At 43.6% G+C, this 16046-nt stretch overlaps 1 protein-coding gene and 1 non-coding gene across 7 annotated transcripts in view; both read left to right on the forward strand.

The window, feature by feature from the left end:
• LOC128417149 (nardilysin-like) overlaps window positions 1-6776 on the forward strand; it is a 40979-nt gene extending 34203 nt beyond the window's left edge. The window contains exons 28-31 of one of the 6 annotated variants that reach the window (XM_053395441.1): window positions 716-806; window positions 2204-2320; window positions 3343-3432; window positions 6559-6776. In XM_053395441.1, coding sequence (XP_053251416.1) covers window positions 716-806; window positions 2204-2320; window positions 3343-3432; window positions 6559-6753 — 493 coding nt within the window. In that variant the 3' untranslated portion in view covers window positions 6754-6776. Of the gene's footprint in view, window positions 1-715; window positions 807-2203; window positions 2321-3342; window positions 3433-6558 lie in introns of those variants that run through there. The other 5 variants (XM_053395443.1, XM_053395445.1, XR_008331384.1 and 2 more) reach the window with 5 other exon arrangements.
• On the forward strand, window positions 5421-5502 carry TRNAI-GAU (transfer RNA isoleucine (anticodon GAU)). The gene has a single exon. It is a non-coding gene; the product is annotated as a tRNA-Ile (tRNA).
• Window positions 6777-16046: the final 9270 nt, after the last annotated feature.

The raw sequence follows: 16046 nt of genomic DNA on the forward strand, positions 1-16046 counted from the left end.
AAGATTACCTTTGTTGAATGCAATACATTCCACACAAGTGCTACTATTATTTTTCATTTGAGGCCTGTCAGATTCAGTCTCCCCAGGCTTAGCAGGTGCATGATATACCAAAAGCTTCAGGACACTCTGGTTTCTTGTTGGTCCCTTTGCTTCCTTTTTGGGATGCTTGCTGCGGAATTCAATCTTTGTGAATTCCTATGTGAAATTTTATTTCCTCTAACAAAATGAATGCACCGCTTCCTAAAACAAAGGACCATATAGAAACTTCAGATTGAGTGGTATATAAATAACGTAATTAAATAGAGACACGTCTTACAAAAGACAACCTAAAATATTCACTTTTTAAATGCCAATAAAAGAAAACATTAAAAACAAGTTACATTTTTAAAAAGCCATTAATTTAAAAACAATGCTAGCAACTAAAAAACTACATGTTAATATGGCATGCAAAAATTATGCACTTGCAGAAAAGAAAATGTTGCTAGCGGGCATGGAAAACAAACAATACAGTGAAGACAGCTAGCTGACTGCTATCAATGGGAAGGAAGTTCCCAAGAGTGGCATCTGCCATGCCCTCGATTTGTTGCAGAATATACCTATATCATGTGGCACTTGTAAAAGTGCCAGTTCCGCAGATCTAAGAGGTCATGTGGGCACCTAAGGAGTTAGGTCAATAACAACTAAACTTCTTATTAATGCCTTTGATAACTTTTAGCACTGAATTTGTTGATAAAAAAATAGAAGAGTTCTTTGTGCACTTTGAAGAAAAGCTCCGGAAATTAACTGAAGATGAATTCTCTGCTCAGGTAAGACTTGTGGCTTGTTTTACGTTGTGCGTTGCATCCAGACTGGTTTAGGCACCTGAGCATTTATCTTGGACATCTTGTGGAAAATAAGGCAAAGGAGTAAGCCCTTCGCAAATCTGGAGTGGAGTCCCTAAGACAGTTGGATGGTGCCTTGTACGCCTCCTTCCAGCAACTCCTGCAGCCAAGCTGGTGCCAAACGTCTTGCCCTGATTTCCTTTGACCACATAAATGAGGCCAATGTGGGGGGGGGGGATTGTCGTCTGGGCAGCCCAGGACCTCTATACACACTGCCCAGTCTTGCGCCTTAGGGAGGTCATTTTGGTGCTGCTAACATAGCAGTTTGACTTTACCCTTGGAGGCATACTCCATTGTCTCTCAAGACAGATGGGTGCCAGCAACCAACAAGGATCATATACACTACACTTGTCCTGTGCCTTGAAGTATGGATCCAAAAGGTTATGTGTTTGTCCTGTCCTGTTTTCCATTTCCCCGCCACTTTCCCTCGGAAAGCCGGCTCTTTACCACTGAATCGGAGCAAACATCAATCTGCTGGATACCTGGTGTGGCGATCACACAGTGTCCCCGGATGTTTCACCATCTATTGATCCCTGTGCCACCATTTTATTTCTTGCTGCCACCACCCAGGCCCTACCTGGTACAATACTGAGTCCAGTCAGGGTTAAATTGGAACATAAACTTCTGTTTATTTATTGCAGTTTAACAAGCCTGTGGTTTCATACACGGTATCGGTCAATTACAAATGTGGAGTGCCTATCCAGACCTATAACTTCCGCTGCCTGCTCTCACTCACTAAACCACCTCTCAGATATTTACTTGTCTTCCTACCCCTAACTGTTCCTGACTCAGCTTATTTCACGACACTAACTCAAGCTACCCACAAACTCTATCCTAATTCACTCCCACTCCAACCAACCACCCAACTCCCAACGAACTCCTCCTTTTGCCCCTCCCAGAGCTGGTTTTATAGTCCCTCTGACTCCACCCCCTGGGTCATGATTGGGTAACCTGTTTGACTATTTCACCTCCAGCACTCTCGTATGTTAACGTCACACCTGGTTTGCTCTAATTCAGTGCTAAAGTGTAGATTTTCCTCGGGGAAAGCACTGAGACAAGCGGAAGAATGGACAAGCCCTAAATTCAGCTATAAAGGTCAAATAGATTGCTGCCACACTATAAATTTGCCTATCCATTGCTGCATAGAGTTACAGATTTTGCCTGCCTGTTCATTGGATTAGAGCATAAAAAGGAGTGCACGCCTTGGAACGAAAAACAAACATTCATGGCAATGTGCAAGTTTTGCTTTGAGACATACAGTTTTTGGAAGCAGAACTTTGTCAAAAGCAGAGACATTCCTACAGGAGCCGCATGTTTTACAGGTCTCAGCCCTCATAAAGCTTAAGCAAACTGACGATGCCCATCTTGGGGAAGAGGTGGACAGGAACTGGAATGAAGTGCTTACTCAGCAGTACGTGTTTGACAGACTTGCCCGAGAGGTAGTAAATAGTAAAACGCTACCCATCTTCGTCTCTTGTTAATTGTTTGTTGTAATCGTTAAGTGGCTTTGCTCCTGGTCCATAAAATGGAGGGGGGTTGGTTTATTGCCTTTGTGGGACTGGGCTGACTGTGTGTGATTGCCTACATGGTGCTGACAAGGCCAAAAGGGGAGACCTGAGATCTAGGCTTCCTAATTGAATTATGCTCTTGCAAAACAAAGCAAAAAAATTAACGCACAGCTCTTCACAAGTGAAAATGAACAGCTCATTTACCACTTGAATGTTCTCTCGGTGTTTGTCATGTGTGAGGCAGCTGTGCCTTGAGATCTTAAAGATCCCAAAATGTGGTTACGGGGGGAAATTTCTTAAATTGGTGTCAGATTTTCTCCCACTTGTAGGAATAAACATCTAGCTTGCCTCCCATCTGCCCTAAGCTGGGGTGACTGTTCTGCTAAGCTTGCTAATGTGAGTTTATACATTGTGATGAGTGTACGGGGCTGTTGGAACACTTGCACTGGGCGGATTCCAAAATGAGAATCTAAACAGCCGAACTGATGTGCAGCATATCCCTTATATTTTTGTTAATACAGCCAGATCAAGCCTTTCAATTGGCAGTCTTTCTAAGTCAGTGGGCATAGGACTGCAAGCTAAACTATCCCGTATAAGATGGCTCAAGGTATATCTTTACTGTGGGGAAAGGGAGAAGAAACTATGGAAGAATTTATGTAATGGTGCTCATTTATAATGCACTCCTCCTAGGGCAATATCTGCATTTTGTTTTAGGTCTATATCAGGGGTGGGGAACCTCAGTTGCAGGGTCCAAAATGTGGTCCTCTGGGTCTCTCTGTCTTGCCCTTCCCAACCAAGCTAAGCCTCTTCCTTGGCCACAGTCTTACTTTGCACCCTTCTTGAGAGTTTTTGCCTGTCTGGTATGTGTCTGATAATGTCTCTTGCTTGCTGGATTGAGGACACAAAGGAGTGTGTATCTGTCCTAAGAAGCTCTCTTTCTTTATGGCTTATAGATTGTAGCCCTGAAGAGCTTTAGAAAATCCCATTTGCTTGACTGGTTCCTAGGATTCAGGGGCAAGAACAAACGAGTGCTGAGCACCCATGTGAGTATGCCTGAAATCAGAGTATGTGTGCTCTCTCTCAGATAAATATGTAAATATGGGAGTATCAATGGATGATATATATATATATATATATATATATATATATATATATATATATATATATCAGGGATGGGGAACTGAAGTCCGGGGGGGGGGTCAAACGCTTCTCTGTCTGGCCCTTGGAGTCCTCCCCCCACAGGCCTCATTTCTCACTCAAACCTGTTTCGTGTCTTCCTTGAATGCTTTGGATTACCTAGAATGTGGCCTTACCTAGTTGGAGAGTCATTTGTGTATTTGAGTGCTTGTAGAAACCCCTGGGCTTTTGCATGCCTGGAATGTAGCTTACTATAAAATGGTAAGAGCAACGTCCATTGTCCCTCTCTTGCTTTTGCCTATAGATGGATAGTAACAGTGGCATTCTAGTCCCTTACTATACCTTGGCCTTTGAGTCCAGGCTTCCCTCAATAACTTATTGTGTGCTACTGATTTACAGAAAGCAGTAGGAAGACTCTCCTTTTATTTACTTGTCTGTGTCATTCAAAGCCAGCACAGGGGACGATGCCCTAACCCAGGGATAGCCAACAGGTGCCTTGCAGATGTTGCTAGGCTACAACTTCCATCATCCTTAACCATCAGCCAAGCTGACTGGCTCTGACGGGAAATGGAGGGCACCACACCAGCTTCCCCTGTCTAATCTAAAATCCTCCAGATCTAGGACACATTCATGAATTGAAAATGTGTATTTGTGGGATAGAACACCAAGAGCAACTTGTTTGGTAAAGAACTAACAAATAGCAGTTATAAGATACCTGACATCCCTCTATCACCTGTCCTAACTCCCCATCTTTTTACCAGTGTCTTCATTGTCTCTAATAACTCTCCATCTTCTTCCCACTCTTCCTTCAACTTTGTCCAACTATCTAGCTCCCTAACTGACATTGTTAGGCAAAGTCTTGGTCCGCCTGTCACTCAGTCACCACCCACCATTCCATCACTCTCCCCTGCTGTCAATCCTTCTCTCACACATTCTTCTGTTACACTAAGAATGAAACATCTGCTAACCGCTTGACGGCAGAACCTGTAATTCTAGACTTATGGAATCTTGCCCCCTTTGTAGCTTTCAGCCTCTGGCATGATGACCTAGAAGCATCATTCTGAGATGTACTTCCTGTTCTCTTGCACAATTTCACACTTATGCTTCTTGTTTTGTAACATCAGAAGAAGAAGAACTTCCACATTTCCCTTGTGGGGAGGACGCATGTCTCCCTGCCTGTGGAAGCATGGGGAGATTAGTACTGTAGGTTCTGCTTTGGATATTTAGAAGAACAGAGATTGCAACTCATTAACACAGACACACACCACACTAAAATTCACCACTCTGGACCATAAGAAAATCCCTTATGCCAAGTCAGTCCCTTGATCCATCTAGCTCAACATTGTCTACACTGGCTGGCAGCAGCCCTTCAGGATTTTAAACAGGAGCCTCTCCCAACCCTGCCTGGAGATGCCAAAGATTCTTCTGCATGGAAGGCAGGTGTGCTCTGTCTGAGCTATGATGCATATGCCATGCTCACACATGCAAATAAAAATCAATAAATATTCCATACTACCTACTCAAAATCCATATGTTTGCAGTCAGAGCTGTACAACACTGATTTGGTTATTTTTGAGATTTAATCAATGTTTCTTCCATCTCATGACCTTTGGCTTTCTTAAAAACTGCAGTTATCTGAACTCATTATGGAAATGCTCCTTTGTTATCTTTTACAGGTTTGTTATCTTCTCATCTGTTTGTTTGTTTGTTTCATGGGGGTTTAATTGGCTTAAATCCAAACAAAAGTGATGAGATCTTCATTTTTCTCTCAATAAGGTCTGCAGTGTATTAGATGTCAATCTCAAATTTTTAAGTTCCTACATTTAACATTCTATCTCAAGGTTTGCCAAGTGGTTCCCTCTAGATGTTGCCAGGCTTGACCTTCCATTAAAAAGCACTGAGATAGCTCAGTTGGTTAGAGCGTGGTGCTGATAACGCCAAGGTTGCAGGTTCGATCCCTGTATGGGACAGCTGCATATTCTTGCGTTGCAGAGGGTTGGACTAGATGATTCTCAGTGTTCCTTCCAACTCTACAGTTCTATGATTAGCTCCAGCCAGTGTGGCCAGCGTAGAGGGACAACTGGACATGTAGATGAGCCACATCTGGAGGGCACAATTTTGACTATTAGGGTTCTACATTACAGTGGTACCTCTGGTTGCAAACGGGATCCATTCCAGAGCCCAGTTCACAACATGAGCAGAATGCAACCTGCATCTGCGCATGCGTGGGTGATGATTCACTGCTTCTGCGCATGCGCATGATGTTATTTTGAGCATCTGCACATGCACAAGTGGCGAAACCCAGAAGTAACCCTTTCCAGTACTTCCAGGTCGCCACGGGACACAACCTGAAAAGATTTAACCCAAAGCGTCTTTAACCCGAGATATGACTGTACTAGATAAAGTTTGCAGGTGGAGTTTGTTTTAGGGATTTTGCACTGTGCTGCTTGCCATCTGAAGTGAAATCCGATACATTCATCTGCTAATTGACTTCAAGCACCCAATATTACCCAAGCAGTAACTTTCTGTTTACAGTGGTACCTCGGTAATTCATTCCGGAGGTCCGTTCTTAACCTGAAACTGTTCTTAACCTGAAGCACCACTTTAGCTAATGGGACCTCCTGCTGCTGCCACGCTGCCGGAGCACGATTTCTGTTCTATCCTGAAGCAAAGTTCTTAACCCGAGGTACTATTTCTGGGTTAGCGGAGTCTGTAACCTGAAGTGTCTGGAACCTGAAGCGTATGTAACCTGAGGTACCACTGTATAAGATAATGTGCAAGTTTGCTATATGCTTACTGAATTTGTACACCAGGAAATCATTTTGCAGTAACCCAGATGTTTGGGCCAAGTTTGTCATATGCAAAAGCGTGCCTACAGTTAGTTCACGTATCATCTGTTGATAGGAAGCCTGTCAGAAATGACATAATTAACATGATGTCGGGATTGTGCTTGCAGGAGACCAGACTCTGTTTGAACTTTTAGATCCCAGGTGTTTGCTGCTTTGGTAACTGCTTGGCCTTTGAATTCACAGGTTGTTGGCTATGGCAAACAGGAAGGGAACACGGATTTCTCACGCACCTACAGCGTTCAGGGGACTTTCTTTGGCAAAACAGCTGAACTAACATTCCTCCCCTCCTCCCCTCTGCTGAATCTCCCTTCTGTTATGGACATACGGGCCTTCACCTCAACGCTTAACGTTCTTCCTTATCACAAGATACTAAAATAAACCGTCATCAGCTTTAGCCTCAAGGTTGCTTATGTGTCGTGCTTTCATGGTGCTGCCCTCCACGTGCTGCTAGAACCAGATCATTGGCTGTGCTAGCTAAAACTGATGGGAGATGGAACATCTGGAAGTCCACCTTTGCCATATTGTCTCTTATTTTGTCTCCACCTTGTTCAATATGCAGACACTTTTGTGGGGAGGAGTGTGAAAAGGGCCCAGGTAGCACCAAGTTCAAAATGACTAGGAAATCTCCGAGAAAACTCTAAGAACAGCACAGTGCCCGCAGTACGGGCAACACCCAATGTACACACGTCCAACTGATGCGCGGCCAGGCACACGCACATCATGCTGAACCAGGAAGTGACTTTAAAAATAGAAGGGGGGGGTCATGAAAACAGAAATCCCATGAACCTTTGCAAATACAATCCCAGGAGCCCTTGCACTGACCATTGAGGCCTGTGGAGAGTTGGGAGTTTGAAGGGAGCGATTGTGGCAGAGTTTGGTGTCTGGTAGGTTGAAATGTACTCAAAGTCGAGAGTGGATTTCATGTTCTTTATTCAGCTTATAGTGGTGAGGAGGAATGGAAGTTCCCCCAGAATGTCTGCTTTATATACATTATTTACACAATGGCCCCCACGTGATTGGCTAATTCCGAGATTCACCTGTAGGCCAATCTGGTTGCGGATTCACTTCCACCTGGATTGGAGCTGGATTGGGTGGCTCCTGTGGACCAATCAGACTGCTGCATTCTGAATCCTATTGTTCTAGGACCAATCAGACTGCTGCCTTTTGGGTCCTATTCAACTCAGTACATAAGTGCTGCTGGTATTTTTAAAGAGTTTTCCAAGACTTTCCAAAGGTTTAGAAGGTGTTTGCAAGATTTTCCAATAGTGTTTCAAATATACGCAATTTCACTTGGAACTTGCCTTGGGACTCAACCCCCATGTAAATGGGGAGTTGCCTACATTTCCATATAGAGTGCTTTGAATGACCTTCTCTGAATATATCACCTTCTCCTCAGTGGTGGCCCCCTTGTTGTAGAATGCTCTTGACAAGGTTGTTTACCTACCCCTATTATTGAGGCATCTGATCAAGGCCTGTATTTTAAAATGAGCTTAAAGATTTGCAAATGTTTCATGCCAGGCAGAAAACCAGCTGGCTAAGTACTTTTTTTCAGTTGTTTATCTTTCTGCTCTCCTGTACAAGGGCCCCCCTGATTTATAGCAGAAGCAGGAGACAAGTTTCTCAAAGTCATAAAAGGGAAATACAGGCTGGGAGCAAAGGTTACACTGACCCTACATATTACAGAATACAATCAAGCTGCAAAAACACTAATTAAGAGTTGGTAAATAGTAAGATCTCTGTTTAGATAGAACTTAATACCATAAGCCATCTGTTTTAGCCATTTGTTTTGGAATGCAGGGGCAGCAGGGGCAACAGGAGCAAAAGGTGATCTGGTAATTAAGGTGCCTTGTCGAGGCAAATGTAAGATATATGGCTACTTGTCTGCCATTTATGGATAGAAGGAAATATAGCTCTTTGTCTCCCATAAAAGGTAATAGGAAATGGGTGTATCTTTTATGATTGGTTCTAGCAAACAGCCAATAGGAATTTCAACCAGGCTGATTGGACAGAGGCAGCCAAAGGAGGAGCAAGGGGGCTGGGCTGAGGGAATATAAGTGCTGGCCATCAGGGCTGGAGGGCAGCCAGAGCTTTGGTAACCATATACCACTGTGCCTCTCATTTATTTGTCTGACAAATAAATTATTATTTTAATTTCTCTATTGCTGCGTTGAATATTTCATTCCATCTAAGCGTTAACCACAAGCAGGGTGCTACATTATCTGTTTAAACTATGAGTTCCATCCAACACTTGTCTGTCTGCTAGCACAAGGGGCCTTGCATTGGTGGAGATCTACTAACATAGGGCAGTAATCGCCAACATGGTGCCCTCCAGATGATGTTTATCCGTGCGTGTCCAATCATCAGTGCTGACCAAATGCCCAGGATTATACAGCCCTTTTTTATATTTTAAAAACAAACAAACCCCTTAGTCTACTCTTTTTTATGGAGCAGAGAATAAAAAGCCTGAACCCTGTGGTCCTATCCCGCGGCTGGAGCCCACTGGTACCTCAGGGTTTGTGATTAAAAGTAAACCAGTTCATGGTTCAACTCTGGAATAGCTTTCGTTTCTGTAAATGATCATTTTCACTCAGCCACCCAGAGCAACACAATAGCCTGGAGTGTTGCAATCAGCGATCCTAAGGAAATCTGAGAAGAGATGAGAAAAGTGTGATGCAATTTCTCGTCCTCTGCTGTAAACTGTACTTGAAAAAGAACACATTTGTGCCAAGGGTTCATGCGCTACAGGCCACGGGGAATTTGCAAATTAAAGCACTTTCAAAGTACTTTTTCCAACTCCAGTTTCCCCAGTGTACTATTACTACTTAAGAAGGACTGATAGGATATTGCCATTCCAAGTTATTTCTCACAGAGCATAACTGAAAAGATGGCACTTAGCCTCCTAAGGTGGAAAGCAGACATATTGGCCACAATCCAAATATCAACTTTTAAGCATGCCCAAGTGTGATTTTTGTTTTAGGGGAGAAGATTTTTGCCTTCCCCTCCTGCCCTTTGAATAGCAGGCCCCTAAGAACATGCTTTTCAAAGTGCATAGAGGTCAACTCTAGATGTATTTTTGCAACAGGGATTCAAAGGCATGCCAGAAATACTGTGAAATTAAAGTGGATTAAAGCACTCTGTTGCCCTAGTGCAACAAACCCTCCTTTAAATAAATAAACTTCATGTGATGGAGCTCCACAACCTGGAACTAGCACACTTTGGGAAACCACTGCTCTACGAGAGTCAGGGTAGTGTAGTGGTTAAAGTTTTGTATTAGGACCTGGGATAAAGTAAAGGTAAAGGGACCCCTGACCGTTAGGTCCAGTCGTGACCGACTCTGGGGTTGCGGTGCTCATCTCGCTTTATTGGCCAAGGGAGCCGGCGTACAGCTTCCAGGTCATGTGGCCAGCATGACTAAGCCGCTTCTGGCGAACCAGAGCAGCGCACAGAAACGCTGTTTACCTTCCCACCGGAGCAGTACCATTCTATCTACTTGCAGTTTGACGTGCTTTCTAACTGCTAGGTTGGCAGGAGCTCACCTCGTCGCGGGGATTCGAACCGCCGACCTTCTGATTGGCAAGTCCTAGGCTCTGTGGTTTAACCCACAGCACCACCCATGTCCCTAGGACCTGGGATACCAGGGTTTTAATCCCCACTGAGTGAGCTTGGGCCAGTCACAGCCTCACAGCCTATCTTAACACACAGGGGTGTTGTGAGGATAAAATGGGGGGGGAGAGAGAGACGACTATATACACCACCTTGAGTCCCTTGGAGGACAGGTGGGATATAAATGCAATTAATGAATGAGAGAATGAATTAATAGCATGCTGCTAGGGGTATTTAAGTAGCAACCCTGAAGGATCTGGCAAACATAAATGCTTAAAGTAAGCTTACAAACCTATGGTGTGTGTGGGGGGGACATTTCATGGTTTCCACCATGACCTGTGTGTGTCTGTGTATTTTACACTGGTGCTTTAAGAGACATCTGTCTGAAACCTTTCTCCCTGAACCTTCATTTCAATGTCCATTTAGCAAAACAGCGAGAAAAACAAATATTTTGTTTTAGCACAATGCTTCTCCTTCAGCTCAGTGAGAAATAATCCCTAAAAAGGGTAAGATTTCAATTATAAGTCAGCCCGCTAATAAATCCTCCCCATCTTTGTGGCAAAGGAATTATTTGCACTAGGCTGCAACACCCTCTGCGGTCTGAGCAGGCCATTGCTTTGCTTGTAACACAAGCTAGCACATTAGCGCCACATTCCTCCAATTTTGTGAAGCATTCCGCTGCAGACTTAGCACTCATTTGATCTGATTAGTTCCCTGCTCTTTCAGTTAGGCCATTTCACTGTTTTCTGAAAGCGGTGCTAAGTCAGCCACTAAAGAAATGAACCCTTGTTTTCCTTAGCACCCTCGTACGCCTTGATCACCACGCAGAGCCTAAAATCTGCACCTGTTTCCTCTTGTGCACATCAACACGAGATAGCACAAGCTATGGACTGGCCCTTCGATCCATGAATCATTCGTTTCTGAGAATTCCCTTCCTTCTTAGCCTCAAAAGATAGGATGGGAGGACAACTGAACACTGGATATCTTCACCCCCATTGTCTCCAGAGACTGATGGCTGCCAACAGGATATAAATAGTAGAAAGTTGGTGCACATTCCATACACAATGCTACATTCATGGAAGGAATCAGCATAGGGCTCAGTGAATCTTGCTTCCATCCATTCACTTTCCTAGTTGGCCCTTGGGTGTTTATACCTGCTGCTGCTTGTACGTCACTCAGAATGAACAACTAGTGGGCCAGAACCAGAGAGGGGTAGCTGTAGGGTGGGTGATGGAAGGAGTGGACTGGCTTCCTATTGCAAGTAATGGCCATTGTGCAGCCAGAGAAGGAAGGAAGACCATATGCCACTTCTGCCCAAGATGGTGGTTCACACCCTTGTTACATATATATGTATGTATTGGGAAATGTTGCTTATCACAATGGTAGCTGTGTATAACTGATGCTTATGCCATTCTAAATGCACTCCACCCATTGTGATTTTTCACAGTGTTTTTTTTAAAAAAGAGAAAACAGAGCGAGAAATTTCACATGAAGAATGAGCCAACATCTTTTTATGTTTATATGCATGTTAATTTTTATTGATCAACTTGCAGAAATACAGGTCAAATCCACATCTTACATTTAAAGCACTTGGCTTCCCCCAAACAATAGTTTAGCCTTCGCAGAGCTGCAGTTCCCAGTACCTTTAATAGAGTGAAATTCCCAGGATTCCTTGGGGGAAGCTGTGAACATGCTTTATCATCATCATCATCATCACCACAGTTAAAACAATGCTCAAGGTGGTTTACAATACGAAAAGATTTACATAGTTATAAACATAGCAAAGTAGTCATAAAAATAAACAAGACACATCAAAAACTTCATAACCAAACTGAACAAGTTCCACATAAAAATAAAGATACAAAAAATTAATATCAATAACAGCAAAAACTCCCGACAAAACTTCCCCCAAAATACACAAGTCCTTGCTGGGCAGCAGCAGTTCTTATGAGGCCAGTCAGGCCCACCCTAGGCCAGGTGGAGAGAGGCAGGAACGGGACCCACAGGCACTCACAGCAGGGGAGTCCTCCTGGGCAGCAACAGCAGCAGTTCTTATGAAATGCATGGTGAGGATGTGGCCATAGCCATTGCGTACAAACCCCATGGAAATGGATATGCTAGGGAGCAAAGGCACAAAACAACTCACTCTGTGATCTCCTTTGCTGGAGGTCTTTAAGCAAAGACTGCTAGTGAAAGACAGTGTGGAACCTGAGCATTTGCATTCTTTTCACCAATACAGTGGTACCTCTGGTTGCAAACAGGATCCGTTCCAGAGCACCGTTCGCAACATGAGCAGAACACAACCCGCGTCTGCGCGTGTGCGAGTGGCGAAACCCGGAAGTAACCCTTTCTGGTACTTCCAGGTCGCCACGAGACGCAACCTGAAAAGATTTAACCTGAAGCAAATGTAACAAGAGGTATGACTGCGCTCCAATGTTTGATAAGAGGTTTTACAACCTCTATTTTGACCATGACCTATAAAACAGGTGTTGACCAGACTCACCCATATTCCTACCACAGTTTCCCTCTCTCCCTCTCTCTCCCACATACACACAAGCTTAATCTATGTACTTGTTGGATGCCTAACATTCATGCCGCTTTTCAGAACATTAAATCAATCTTGCCTGTGCTTTATTAAATTCATTGGTCATTTGCTGTCACTTTCTTGCCAAGGCTGATAATGGCATTGCTTCTTTCCTACTATATTGGTCTACTGGAAGTACAGCTGTGTGCCTGCCCACTTCTGTTATTAGTTACTTACAAAAGTCCCCTAGTGACTGAACCTCGCCTCACAAATTCATCCAGTCTGTGAATACTGCTTGAGTGATGGCATATGGCAGGTATAGGCAACCTTCGGCCCTCCAGATGTTTTGGCCTACAACTCCCATGATCCCTAGCTAACAGGACCAGTGGTCAGGAATGATGGGAATTGTAGTCCAAAACATCTGGGGCTCATATGATTTGGGTATATTTCATTATCCCCCCCATCATTTTATTTCATTTTATTTGTATGCCGCCTTTCCACAGTTAAAAACAACTGTGGAGCTTACAACATGACAAGATTTACATAATTACAAAAGTCATAAACAATAAATAAACCACATCAAAAAATATACAACCAAATGGAAAACAATATAAATCTAAAACTATAACTAAGAATACAGCATTAATATCACAGTTCAAAATGACATAGGTAAAAAATAACAGCAGTTTAAAAAACAAAAAACAAAAACAAAAATGGAGCCCTCTCAGCCCAGCAGCAGCAGCGGCAGCAGTCCTTTATGGAGCCCGTCAGGCCCCACCCTAGGCCGTGTGGTGAGTGGCAGGACTGGGGCCCTCAGGCACTGAGCAGGGGAGTCCTCTGTGCAAGTGACACACAGTGGGGTCCATCTCAAAATCAGGGGTGCAAGGATTGCAGGGATAGTTCACTGTGATACATACAAATGTACATGCATATCCCCAATCTGACACACAGTGCCATGTCTACAGTAAGATACACACATGAAAGCCAGCATCCAACACAGGGCCGGCCTACTCGTGAGGCAAGCTGAGGCAACTACCTCAGGTGTCAGGATTCACAGGGGTAGCAGATCCCAATGTCCATCTTTCTCCAACCCCCACCCACCATCCCTGAAGCTCAACATCAAAAAAACTAAGATCATGGCCACTGGTCCCATCACCTCCTGGCAAATAGAAGGGGGAGAAATGGAGGCAGTGAGAGATTTTACTTTCTTGGGCTCTATGATCACTGCAGATGGTGACAGCAGCCGCGAAAGTAAAAGACGCCTGCTTCTTGGGAGAAAAGCGATGACAAACCTAGACAGCATCTTAAAAAGCAGAGACATCACCTTGCTGACAAAGGTCCATATAGTTAAAGCTATGGTTTTCCCAGTAGTAATACTTCTTCCTTTCTTCTCTGGCTGCACAATGGCCATTACTTGCAATAGGAAGCCAGTCCGTATAGTAAAAGCTATGGTTTTCCCAGTAGTGATGTATGGAAGTGAAAGCTGGACCATAAAGAAGGCTGATCGTCGAAGAATTGATGCTTTTGAATTATGGTGCTGGAGGAGACTCTTGAGAGTCCCATGGACTGCAAGAAGATCAAACCTATCCATTCTTAAGGAAATCAGCCCTGAGTGCTCACTGGAAGGACAGATCCTGAAGCTGAGACTCCAATACTTTGGCCACCTCATGAGAAGAGAAGACTCCCTGGAAAAGACCCTGATGTTGGGAAAGATGGAGGGCACAAGGAGAAGGAGAGGATGAGATGGTTGGACAGTGTTCTTGAAGCTACAAACATGAGTCTGACCAAACTGCAGGAGGCAGTGGAAGACAGGAGTGCCTGGTGTGCTCTGATCCAGGGGGTCACGAAGAGTCGGACATGACTAAACAACTAAACAACAACAATCTGTCAAGTGTGGAGCTGCATTTTACCATTGACCCACAAATGAGCATCTCTTACTCCACTTTATTCTCCTTTTTCTCCATCCAAGGACTTGCAGATCTTAACTTCTGCTACCAGGCCAGGTTTGAAGTTCTTTTATTAATTCACAAAGCTCTAAATTACTTGGGCCAAAGTACTTCAAGGACCTCCTGATTCTTTATTCCTTGAACGCCAAAGTCTTCTGATGGGGCATATACCCCTGGTTGGCCTTTACCAGGTGCCAAGCCTTCAGTGTGATGGGCTCTGCCCTGTGGAACTCCTTGCCAATGAAGGTTCAGCAGGAATCGTCCCTGCTTGCTTTTAGACATCTTCTAAAAATTGTATTATTCAGACAGGCCTTTCAGATCTGAGATCCAGTGATGTGTTTGACATTTATATTGTTTTTATTGTAAGATTGTGTTTTTAGTGTGTATACCACCTTGTAATATTTTAGAGGAAAGGAAAGTTTATAAATATTTAAACAAAATAAATTAAATTAAACATCTGGATAAAGCAATGCAAAGAACCATAATTACTGGCTTGCTGGGTCAGACTAAAAGTCCATCTAGCCTTTTTCTCCAAAACAGCTATTCCAGAGCCTATAGGATGTTGAAATATAACTTAAGATGGAGGTCCCCCCCTTTTTTTCCAGCACATGGCTCTGATTATGAAGGCTGGATTTTTAGCAGCCAAGACCTTTCCCAGGCCCACCTAACCTTTTAAAAGCCATATCGTGGCAATGAGTTCCATGAGTATTGTATGCTTCGTCCTATTTGTGTTTATGGTATACAAGCTGATCTGTGTTGGGCTTATCTCACCTTGGAGGCTTTGGTATGTGAACAGCATATGTTCCAAGGCATACCTTTCTAGAAGTCTCTCTTCTTTGGAGGTATGGAGTTTAAGACTGGCTTATCCTACCCCAGCCTCAAAAAAAAGCAGTTATTAACAATTCAAATGTAATTTTAGTTATCATACATCTGGAATGGATCAAAGTGGCTGCGGTTAAAAGAATGCAAGCAATCAAACCCAGATGTTTCAATACGGCAGTGTCTTGCAGACTCACTGGATCTCAATGGGTAACAAATGAAAGATAAATGTTTTAACATTAAAGGGCTAAGTGGGTTTAAATTTAGGTGGCTTGAAGGTGGCAGAGATGGTGAATGACTTTATATCCAGATAGGTGTGAGGTCTTAAGGAATTCTAAGGCTCCAATCAAAGCCTGCTTATTTAAAAATAATCATAATCTTAACCTATGAAGTCAGCACATTTAGGAAGCTTTTGTGGTAGGACAGCAGAAGTTCTTGTATAGCATCTCTGTTTTTTTATTTTATTTATTTATTCTTTAATTAGCAGGGAACGATAAATTCCTCTTCTTCCAATGTATGTGTAGGGTTCCCTGCCCTTCCCAATTTCCCAATTTTATCCTCACATTAACCCTATTCAGTGAATTAGCTGAGAGCTTCCAATTGACTCAATGCCATCCAATCTGCTCCACGGCCAACTGGGGACTTTGAACCCAACATTGCATCCTCCATGTCAGGAGCATGCAGAGTTCAGACTTACCGGGTCAAATTAATATTTTTCCTACAACATCAAGCTCTACCAACCAATCAGCAAACTGGGTGCCTCTGAGCACATTCTGAGC

This window comes from Podarcis raffonei, chromosome 7, assembly GCF_027172205.1.
Source record: "Podarcis raffonei isolate rPodRaf1 chromosome 7, rPodRaf1.pri, whole genome shotgun sequence".
In the NCBI taxonomy this organism is placed as follows: Eukaryota; Metazoa; Chordata; class Lepidosauria; order Squamata; family Lacertidae; genus Podarcis; species Podarcis raffonei.